The 12220-nt window shown below is 32.6% G+C and overlaps 1 protein-coding gene and 1 long non-coding RNA gene across 2 annotated transcripts; one reads left to right on the plus strand and one right to left on the minus strand.

The window, feature by feature from the left end:
• Window positions 1-411: 411 nt before the first annotated feature.
• LOC134251416 (uncharacterized) lies at window positions 412-2347 on the minus strand. The gene is made up of 4 exons (XM_062733825.1): window positions 2167-2347; window positions 915-1070; window positions 624-670; window positions 412-509 (listed from the first exon to the last, which is right to left on the minus strand). Exons 1-4 carry the CDS (start codon window positions 2345-2347, stop codon window positions 477-479), a joined length of 417 nt encoding a protein of 138 aa, XP_062589809.1. The 3' UTR covers window positions 412-476.
• A 2576-nt stretch (window positions 2348-4923) lies between these two features.
• On the plus strand, window positions 4924-10387 carry LOC134251407 (uncharacterized). The gene is made up of 2 exons (XR_009988737.1): window positions 4924-5008; window positions 10126-10387. It is a non-coding gene; the product is annotated as an uncharacterized LOC134251407 (long non-coding RNA).
• Window positions 10388-12220: the final 1833 nt, after the last annotated feature.

A 12220-nucleotide genomic window follows, 5' to 3' on the forward strand; every position in this document is an offset into this window, starting at 1 on the left:
TACATGTTTGGAATCACCAAAAATATACTCAATATTTGAATTTCTCGTTGCCCTACATCGTTATACTTTTACTAACGTCGCTGTAGCCTCGTTGTGACGTCACGTTAGCGCACGTTTTCTACGCGTGAGTATACACGAAAATGGTTTTCAAATCAATTTCACAGTTGGCTTACTAGAAAAACACAGCAGATGTAAATATATAAAGTTGCAGCACTCTATAGGCAAGTTTTGGTATCTCCACATGAGTAAAAACTTCTCGAGAGAGACGTTAAACATAAAAAAACGCAAACAAACAAAGCCAATTTGTTTAAATTAGGACTTCTTTCTCAGAAGAAAAATCAACTGGTCAAATTTGAATAATGAAGGCACCTTTAAAATAAAAACAGCTCGTAGAGATTAAACAAAAACAAGACGTTTTCATATCTTTTATTCAGAAATGAATGAAAAAACTTCAAATTGATGGGAAGAAAAGGAAATTAACCATGGTGCTGATTCAGATGATGTAGAATCTGAAAAATGTAAAGCATCGAAGTCATAAACGTTATCATTAATGTTTCGTGAAAATCACTTTTTCCTGCATGGTTTAGAGGTATAATGCTGAAATTGATCTATTAAATGAATACCTGGGTGTAATAATGGTCAAATTCATGCCTTGTTACCTGCCCATCACCTGTAAATAAAGTTGCATAGACAGCTAGTTTGGCAAAATATTGAAGGGACAGTCACATGACAGTCTCTTTGACTGCAGTATAAACATATCTTAGAGCCTTTGCCCAACTTTTCTGTGGGAGATAGGGGTAGGTCGTTTTATGACGTTTCAGAAAAGGTCGATAGGAATAATAAGGAATACGATACTAGTATAATAGAAAATATTCAACAGAAATACATGTATGTATAATTAATCTGTATATTACCGTTATTGTTGGCGTCGTGGAAAGCCTTGTCCACAAACTCGGCTTTGGTGAGGAGTCCATTCTTGTCCGTGTCATAGAGATTAAAGAGGGCATCCTTAAACAGAAAATCTAATCCAACATGAGCCGCAAACTCAGCCTTAGTTAAGTGTCCGTCACCTATACGTTAATGGAATAAACTTAATTAACTTAAATTTAGTTTACTTACCCCGGTAAATTATCATTTTTTCAAAAAAAATAATCCAAGCATGTGTTTTAATTTTATGAAATGAACCAAAAAATTAGAATTTTTAACAAATGTTCATCGGCTATGAAATAATGTATTATTTACGAAATATATTGTAGTATAGATTACTTTGATGAGATTCAATTAATCTAAACAAGAGGCCCACGTGCATTATAGGTCACCTGAGTATCAGGTAACAACTTCCCAATAATTAAATTTGGTCCGTGTTTTTTGAAAACCAAAAGCCATGAAAATCACAATCTTGAAAGAGGCACCATTGTTTATCATAATTATACTCTAAGCAAGCTTACTTTGGTTACTTAATACCCAGAGGTAGATCAGAGTAACCAAGAGAAAATGTATTTCCACTTTATAACCACCGATTGTGCACCCACCCCACAGGAACCACTGACCATGGGGCCACATATTTCAAAATTTTGAAAATTTTATCATAAATTTTATTTCATCATAAATGGTTGATTAATACCAAAGAGTTTCCTCAGGTGACCTAAAAATTAATGATAAAATTAATGGAACGCCAATAAACATATAAATTCATATTGGTGAATATATCTTTTATCATTTGAAGATATATCGTTAATTCTGATGATGATAGCAATGCTAGCAATAATTCATTTGATGAACGCATAGAATCAATTTAATTAACTTCATATTACTTTTCATCCATGTATTCATGCACATGTGAACAGTGCTAAGCTTTATAACTGAATTATTGCTCACATCTAATGAATAAAACCTTTTTCACAATAAATCAATAGACTTTCATTTACACGTATTTCAATTATTTAAATTACTAAGTATTTGAAATACATGGATATTAAAGTAGTACTCTACAAAAACAAAATCAATAAATAAATTTCGATATTCTACTATAAGATACTTTTAATTTATGCCATATGAAGAAAAAAACCATTGGATTTACTCCTCTGAATTTACATAAACAAAATTTAAAAAATCTTACATAATTAGAAGTTACTATAGTAGACGGAAACACGACAAATATCTCACCGTCTGTGTCCCTCTGGTCAAAGAGCTTAGCGAGTTCGTCATATTCCAGAAGCCCGTCTTTAGGATTTACGTCCAGTGTCACAAAACCGCTGTCGACTAACTGTTGGAGCTCATGTGTGTTCAGATTGTGATGTTGTCTATGAAGTGGAACTATTTTATATATGGGGGATAACTCGTACATACATTTAATGATTACTATCCATTGAGGTACTCCCGCTTCTCCCCGAAAAAAGCCTATTCGCAAAAGTGTACTTTCTTCACATAAATCATAACTAAACTATTGGTGTAGAAATATACAACTAATTACGTATAACTTCAATAAATGACAGGTACACTGTTCTTCTTTGTTTTGTGCATAAAACCCTATTTATTATTTCTTTTTGGGGGATAATATTCGGGAGAAGAAAAAAAGCTTAACGATGTAGTATACATTTATAAAATCTTGATGAAATTGACACTTCTTATTGCCTTTTGTCTAAGATCAAAATGTAATACCGGTATTGACTCTCTGACATCATAAACCGCGAATAAACATGCATTTATATTAAAATAAAGCTCATCATAATTAAATTCTATCGATACCATAGGATATATATTTATAAAAATGAAAATGTCGATAAAAAGTTGGGAAATCAAATATGTTAGGACTTTTTAAATGTGATTTTAACTATTTATATATTTTTCTTTTTTTATTTTGATTTCTTTGAAGATTTTAAATGAGGTTTTGAGTTTTTAAAATACTTACCCGATAACGACTGCAAGCAGGCACGAAATGACGACCAGGAGCATGGTGTTCTGCAGTACGTACATAAAAATCAGATTAAAAATCAAAGTCCAACAAAATTCCCCAAGCAAACTGTTCAAAATATATTAATAGTAGGAATGTCAACGAGTACCCGGTTAACCGGGTACTCGATCGAACGTCCGAGTATCGAATACTAAAATCGGTACTCGGTTACTCGGATGTATATTTTTAAATATTTCTAAGCTTATTTATTAATGCATTAAAACATCGGTTTCAAAACGTAAAATGTTCATTGCACTTGTACATACATGTACAGTAATTAGGGTTTCCTATGCCTCTAAATGACCGTTTTCGCCTGTGGCAGTGTTTATACAGTAATTATCGTGACCAAACACCTGATGTACCTACCCGGGCTTTTCTCACCTTCGACTGTAGTCTTCCCTTACATTTAGTTTGCTTTAATTATTTGTTTTCATTGAACATCGTTTAAGGTCCATTATATTTAAACAAATTAAATAATTTTGTCAATTCTCCAAAAAGCCGTAAATTCTCGGGAAAAAGACAGACGATATTGCACGTGCGATTGTTGATTTGGATGCATTTGATTACATGCCAATTAATAATGCAAATGGTTGAAGGCAAATGCTTTAAAAATCATGTCCATCGTTGCTCCAAACTACAACATACCGTATCGTAATTCTATGAAATCTAAGATCAAAAATGTACGAAGATCGTATAAATCCGCTCTATTATAGGATACCTTGATCAAGTTTATACCGTACATATAGCTCAGACAACTTATCACTTGGACATCAAACGCACCAAAGAGTTACATTACAATTACGGAACAGATTATTTTTTAAACAAAAACACTGTGAACCATTTCTGATTTTATTTCTCGTATTTATCTGATAAATAAATTGAACTTAAAAAAATGTTAGATTAAATTTCGTCGGTTACAAAGTGGTCATAATTGTTACAACGCATTTGCAGGTAACCTCCCATCGGTTGTATTTCTACAAGAGTTTACAATGTTTTACAGTTATCAATTAACTTGTTCATATTTATTTACACTTTTACCGAGTACCCGGGTACTCGATCGGAAAAACGTCCGAGTAACCGAGTATCAAAAATTGACCGATTTGACATCCCTAATTAATAGTGATACAAATTTTAAAATTACAAATATGCAAAAAGTTATAAGGATTACAATTACTCTGTTTCACCGTTTGTCTGATATACATGCAGTTGTCGCGCGAATCTTAGTTTTATACATGTATATCGGCAGTGAGGTCAGTGATATAGATTTTACACAAAGATAAGATTTCTATTTTAGAAACTTCCTTTTATGGCAATAGGCGTGCAGTAGTTTGTATTGTTTCCTTATTTTTTTCTACAATGTATGAAAATTTAGAAGTATTTGTATATTTTCCATAATAGCTAGAAAACAACTTCGGAAAAAAAGAGAACTTTCTTTTTCGGAGAAAAAAAAGAGAACTTTCAGATTAGAAGCCGGAAAAAATATTAAATCCTAAAGGTATATCACTAAATGAATATTAAGGAGATCGGTTGGATAAATTTGAAATATTATACAAGGATAAAACTGCATACAACATATATGTTGACCTTATGAAACGAATAAAACAATGACCCTGAACAAAATGTAGGAGGGTTGTTCGAAAAGTTTGCGGATATTGATTTGCTTGAAAATGCAAATATTTTGTATAAAACAAATCAAAATTGCTTTTTTTTTTAAAATCGAAGCTGCGAAAAATGCGTTGCAGAACAGAATAGCACATATATACAAGTACATTTACGTATATTTGGGGATATAAAACAAAATATCTATAATTAAATTACCAAAACTGTAGGCAAGTGAGAACTTAATAAATTGGTAAACTATAAATGATCGACATGTGACCATGTTTAATATACATATATATATTATCTAGTAGAATTTCATGGAGGAAATACTGATACTGTAAGCACGAATATGTCACTGGCCTTGTATTGGATAGACACTTTAACCTTGTACTGTATCTCTATATAAGCGACGGCGAGAAAAAATTATACAGATCATTCAATTTCGGACAGAAGGTGAGGTGTTTTTTTTCCGACCTAACTTGTCTATGTGAGTTTGATTTCATTAAACTAATCAGAGATAGATAATCGATGTAATGTAAATGTGTACATTAGTTTTTGACGATTTTCCCTAGCATTTGTAAAAAGAGGATGCAGGTAGAGTTAAGTTAAACTAGGAATAACCATTTCTTCGGAAAAGTTGCATATCTGTTCTCAAACGAATGCTGGATGGATAGGCTCATTTTGTAGTGTCAAGATACTAACTTGTTAACTCGTTATTGCGAGATACTAGCTCGTTATAAGGATTTAAGATGAATTTTTCAAAAATTCGTCGTTATACAGCTCAACGCACTTTTTAAACTCACATGGTTTTTCGTACAAATTAAAGTAACATTTTTCTTGCAATAAAAATTATCGAGTTTCAGAACGAGACATAACCCTTATATTATTAAATATTTCATGTTAAAGGTGCATATTCTCTAAAATCATTATCTTAAGTTTTTAAATTCAATTTTCTAAAAGAGAATTTGTTTATAAATTGTATGATGTTAAATGTGTGTAATTCTATCAAAGGTATTTACAAATCAATTAATCGAACTTTCTTTGATACAATTTGGTTAAAATGTTCAAATTGACTTCTTAAAGGTGAGTATTTTTCTAGGTACTTTGAACATTTTCCATACTTGTCTTGATTTTGTCGGAATGCTGCGCCAAAAAATGACAAATCTGCATAAAGAAATCATGCAAAATGATAGGTTAATAAAGTATTGTTTATCTTTCAACATAGTAAATTGTAAATATTGATAAGAAAATTCTTTTACATTTATTGTCTGAAACTTAAAAATTTTGCGTTGAAAGGAATCTTTCATGATGCTAGATTTCAGGAAGTTAACATAAAAAATGCCATCTTTTTAACATTGAAAGCAGTTGAACAGATGAGAAATACTTCTATCATCTCGCGCCTTAGTGTCATTTCAATGTATAGAAAATACAGAACTTACATGAACTGCACTGTTTCTGTATTGTGACACGATAGCGGTGTTTTTCTTTGAAGTTTACTGTTCTGTATTAGCAATACAGAACGGGACTGTGGTGGGCGGAGCTACTTTTCGTTCTGCATTAGCCTTGTTTACAGTATTGCATTTGCCAACTATTCTGTATCTAAAATACAGCACGGTCTAAAAATAAATCTGATTCAATTTAGCAAAGCTAGCACGTACACATAATAAATACTGATGTTTTCCTATTATTAATTTTTAAGAAATACGCGGTATTTTCCTGAGAATGCAGAATGTCAAAATTTCTAAATCACTTTTAAAAAACTTATTCCACACAGAATCTACACGTAATTTCGATCGAAAGTAAAAAGAAAAATCGCAATAACGGAAAACATCCTCTGTACCTAATTTTGAACAATCCACACGAAACGGAAAATTCGCTACCACGGAAAAAATCCTTCTCGCTGACGACAGCCACACGTCTCTTTCACTTCGTTTTTAATGTCGCAATTCAATTTGAAAATAAAAATCCGTGACATCAAAGTCCATCGAAGAATTTTCTGTAAATCCTGTTTTTGTAAATCTAGTTAAACCGGGATTTTAAGATCCCTGAAATAAATTATGATAAATCTCCATCTACAATCATAACAATATATCCCAACAATTACGGTTAAATCCTCCAATTTATCCATTAAGACTGACTATCACTCGATTACGTCTACCCCGTTAAATTGTCAAAACAAATCTGACCGAATTTTACGTTTTCCGTGGAAATATATATATACTGCGGATGCGTACTCCCCGTCGGGGCCTCATCTACAGAACTTTGGCGGAAGTTTGGACGCTGCAAAGTTATAAAGTGGGCGGAGCTATTTTTGATTGATCGTGTCACAAATCATTTAGAGAACTCGACAGGTTCTGTATCGTTGATACAAATTTGGGGGTTTCAGTGCTTTCGCACTCGTCTGCCCCCAAATTTGTATCTACGATACAGAACCTGTCGAGTTCTCTAAATAATACTTAATGCAAGGCAAAAGTATGCTTTAAAATGAACGGATACAAAGACGGTTGCATTTGACAAGAAACCATGGAAAAACCATTTGAAAACTCTCATAATATATCATCCAGGAGCATATAAAAATCCTACCAATTATTATGTGTGAGTTATGTTTAAAGTAATGGAATATGATCAAAATTAAGTTATAAATCATTTTAAAAATACATTTTGTTGTCATGTTACACAATTTTGCATTATAAAAATGTGACCTTAATTTGTGCGAAAAACCATGTGAGTTTAAAAAGTGCGTTGAGCTGTAATGACTTAATTATCTCATTATGACGAGTTAGTTATCTCGTTATTACGAGAAAATTAACTCGTTATAACGACTTAGTATCTCGTTATAACGACTAACGATATTGCTCTAAAGCATTGATATATCTAAGTGATAGAAAGTATACAGAACTGAGTCGATTTAAGGAATAACTGTCTTATTTTTCGATTTCATGATGTGATCAATCGATTGGCTTGTGTGATAATTTGCATAAAATTATCACGCAAGCCAATCGATTGATCATCGTCATGAAATCGAATAAGACAGTTATTCCTTATATTTACATGCTCTTGATTTTTTTGTCCCGCCCTGCACGTGATTTTTCTTAACCGCGCCTATTGATGAACCAGTACATTCATGTAGAAATAAAGTACATTAACTTTTCGTAATTTTATCTCGGACAAAGACATTGGAAATGTAAATATCATTTGTTTAATTGTACATGTGGATGATAAAGATTTTAGGGAAAAACAGCAAACTAGTTTTTTGTCCTATGCACTTGATTTGTATTGTATGTATACCTATCTTATAAAACGGACATACATGTACCAGTAAAGATTAGTAAAGATAGTATATATTTCCTTTTCTATTTTTTTCTCTGTGATAACTCTTTGAAAGTTAGCGGAGTAAATTTCTTTATAATTCTGCCGGAATGTAAATTAGGCAGGTCGATAGGTCAGGAGCTAAAGAGGCCTAATATGCATGCAAATCTCGTGCGCATCTTCTGTGTCTGCGCTAAAGAGGCCAAATATGCATGAAAATCACGTGCGGCTGCCTTTGTGTTTGACGTCAGTGGGCGATGACTATTGAAACTGGCATGGGTGTCCTCGTGTAAATTAAATCTATGTCTACATTTTGAAAGTCTAAATCTACAATTTCATTTCACAATAAAATGTTCAAGTTCAAGTTCAGTTTATTCTCCCAAACCAAAATATTGGTACATGGGGTACAGTAAAACATATATACATTTTAAACAAACTGGTCAGAGGTACAAAAAATATAATATATACAATACAAAATGTTACAAAATGAAGAAAAAATGAAAAAAGAGGGAGAAACAGACAATAGTAACATATTAAGGAGGACAGGTAGCGTCATAAATTTTTAGAATAAACATACATAATTTTTTCAGAATTTGTTCGTTTTGAGTTGACATAAGTTCTGTAAATTTAATAATATTCGGTCTACTAGAATAATAATTACCTAGGTATTTTTTCCTTTCATTTTCCAAAGCTTTGCATTCTAGAATGTAATGAAATTCATCAGCAATTTGACCTTTACTACAAAGTGTACAAAGTCTTTCAGAAAGTGGTATACCACACCACCTTCCAGTTTCTACTGGTAAATGATGATTTGTGGTGCGAAATTTGGAAATATAAGGAATCACTGTCTAGTTAGTATAGTATACCAGGGACATCAAGGATAGTGGGAAACATGAGATAATTTGCATAACGGGCTTCGCCCGTTATGCAAATTATCCCATGTTTCCCACTATCGTTGATGCCCTGGCATAATATACTAACTAGACAGTGATTCCTTAAGTAATACATGTTGCTTTAATGCCTGTGATATCTCTATTATAATGTCTCTGAAATTTGATTGTAGGTTCGTAGACATTGATTATGAAAGTGTATGTCATCCAAAACAATGTAGGCCCTAGTGTCATTAATCAGAGATAGTTGTCTTTAAAAATTGCCAAACTTTGAGCAAGTACATTTGGCAATATTATTTTTTAAAAAAGAATATTGCGTCCTAGGAGATGTTCACGTATTAATATACAATTATGGACTGTTTAGAAGGGAGACATCACGAATTTTCAGGTCTGAGTAGGGTTGTCACACGAGGGCGCTTGCGTCTACTCAGACCTTATAATTGGTGATGTCTCCCGTCTAAACAGTCCATAATAATAATTCAAGACTTAAGATAATTCAAGATAACTAACTCGGGATAATTAACTTGTTTTATTATACCTCTACTGATTTTTTGCTATATGAGAGTAAGGCAGTAAAATGTAAATAATTTCCTAGAAATCTGAGTGAATGGACTCATTCCCGTGCGTTAGTTAAACGAGCTAATCCCTGCTTCGGGCGCTAATTCCCCGGTTACCCGTAATCCTCTAGATTTTACTTTTGTATCTGTCTAATATGTTAATAGACTAATTCCCCATGCGTTAGTTTTGAAGCTAATTCCCTGTCATTCGTAATCCTCTATTTGTATTGGTACATTTAAACAGTTAAAAAAGTATATCATTGAGGGAGTTAGCAAGATTCCAGTTCTCCTTGACCAGAACTATTTCCCTCGGCGCGCTGCGCCTCGGGAAATAGTCCTGGTCTTGGGGAACTGGAATCTTGCTAACCTCCTCAATGATATACTTTAACTGTATAATAACGAGATGACCAAGTCGTCATAACGAGATACTAACTCGTTATTACGAGATAACTACGGTAATTCGCTACTACGAGATAACTAATTCGTTATAACGAGATATATAACTAATTCGTTATAACGAGATAACTAACTCGTTATAATCTGATAATTATCTCGTTATTACGAGATAACTAGCTCGTTATAAAAAGAAAGTAACTCATTCTAACGAGAAAGCAACTCTTTATAACGAGATAGTAACCCGTTATAACGATATAATTATCTCGTTATAACGAGTATTTTTTTTTTATTTTGGCAAAAATTGAGCCTATATCCGCTTTCGTACTTTCCGGCTTTCAAAGTTCTTTAAAACTTTTTTAGAAATGTTGATGGGCATAAAAACTTTGACCTTATCATATATTTCATTATTTTTTCTTAGTTTACAATGAAGTCTCTGATTTTCCTGTTGGTTGTCTGCTTAGCTGTCGGTGCTTATGCCAATAGTTGCGAGGATACTTGTGACGCAACATACAATGGATGCACCCAAGGATGTCGTGACTCACATGCGCACGGCCATGCACTTGACACTTGCCTGAACAACTGTCAGTTGGCGAGAGACACTTGTCGTTCAACATGTCATGGTGGACATGGAAAATAAATGTATTAATAAAACACTGAAATAAAAATATGATCAAATTTTAGACCATTGATATTAACTTCGATAAATCATTTCAGCACGTAAATTTAATTTAATTTATAATAACATTTATGTTATTTAACCCAGTCATTCCATTGACTGAAAGGTGAATGAAAGAATGTGTGGAAATTCATTCCAGACCTTTTACTGGCTATTCACAGTTGACTGAATATAGCGGGTTATTTTGTAAAATTTTCTCTTTGCTGAATATTTTTTGGGGAAATAGGGATGCATGGGGCGAAGATTTGTTTTAGAAAAACTTCTCCCGGGGGGTATCGATGGATTTTTATCCTGTTTATGGCCTTGTGTAAATTTATTATCGGCCGCAGCAGCGGCCGATCTATTTGTGGTTGTGTTAGAATTAAAGTGCACATGGGGAAATGAAACGACATTTTTATGCCCCCCGCTTGAAAAGTGGGAGGGTATATAGTAATCGGTATTTCCGTCTGTCCGTCTGTTACGCTTTGGGGTATCCGCAACTCCTCTCATACCACTGAAGGAAATTTAATGAAACTTTCACAGATTCTTAATTACGAGGGCCGTTCAAAAATTACGCGGACTTGTTGCACAGAAAAAATATTTGATGACATAATCGGGTAAAATGTCATACATAATATAAAATAATCTTTAGTTATATGGCCTTAAAAATTTCATATAAAAATGTTGTAAATTGGTATCATTTTTAAGTGATTTTTCGGGATATATCAGTAAGTCACGGAGCAGCAAAATCTTCGACGTCACAGGCACAATAAAAAAATATGTGATTGATCTCTCATTTTCTCAACACTTTCCCAAGAGTACCTGTACAGTTTGAGTTACCTTATCTTCTCAACATCCAAATACCATTTCTTGTCAAGCTTAATATCCATTAAACAAATAAAGAATATTCATTTTTTGTTTTAAAACCAAAAACTGCAGGTATTTTTGAGATATAGTGTGATATTAGTGACTCTCAATCATGTTTTTTACAGTCCGGATAAAGGTTTCGTCGAAAATCTTCTTCCCGTCCTCCCGTATAGCCTTTTTACAGAGGTACAACGGTCTAAAATTTCAATTTGCTATTTGTGGACGAATGTCACGAATATCCTAGTTTACTACATGTTTTATTATGCATATTTTGGATCTATGTTGGCTATATCTCGAGCATTACACATAATTTAACAAAAGTGTGGTGCGCCGTCAATTCAGGAAACGTCATTTTCACAGTCGTTTTCACGGGGATAGCATCAGAGAAAAATCACTATATTTCTGTTAATACCTCAAATATCACGTCAGAAACCTAAATACATAATAATAGAACAATTTAAAGATACATTTGAGAAAATTGTCGAAAAATATCGTGAATTATAGAAAATAAATGAGTTAAATTTTGGATTGCGCATGCATTTGCTTTAAATTTTTTGTCGTGCTCCGTACCTCTCCATCAGCGATATCAATATCAGGGTTCGACACTAACACTAGCCCGCTGGCCGACAACCGAATATTGAGGTCGGGCTACCAAACATGTCTTTAAACGGTGTGTTCCCGTTTTGCACACATTTGATAATTAGGTATGAACAATAGGTGTGAATGTGTTTTGATAGCAATTATAGTCTGATTTTTGGTTTGGATTTACCTGTGGATACCTAATATAGCTTAATGTAATCTTGTGAGGTTTAATACAATTTTATAAGCATTTTATTAAAATTATATATATATATATATATATATATATATATATATATATATATATATATATATATATATATATATATATATATATATATATATATATATATATGGGAAAATATTTAATTTTATTGAATAAATTATTAATTATTTCATATTATTTATTAAT

The sequence above is a fragment of the Saccostrea cucullata genome, unplaced genomic scaffold, assembly GCF_032062105.1.
Source record: "Saccostrea cucullata isolate Sc308-1 unplaced genomic scaffold, CSIRO_AGI_Scuc_v1 ctg65, whole genome shotgun sequence".
In the NCBI taxonomy this organism is placed as follows: Eukaryota; Metazoa; Mollusca; class Bivalvia; order Ostreida; family Ostreidae; genus Saccostrea; species Saccostrea cuccullata.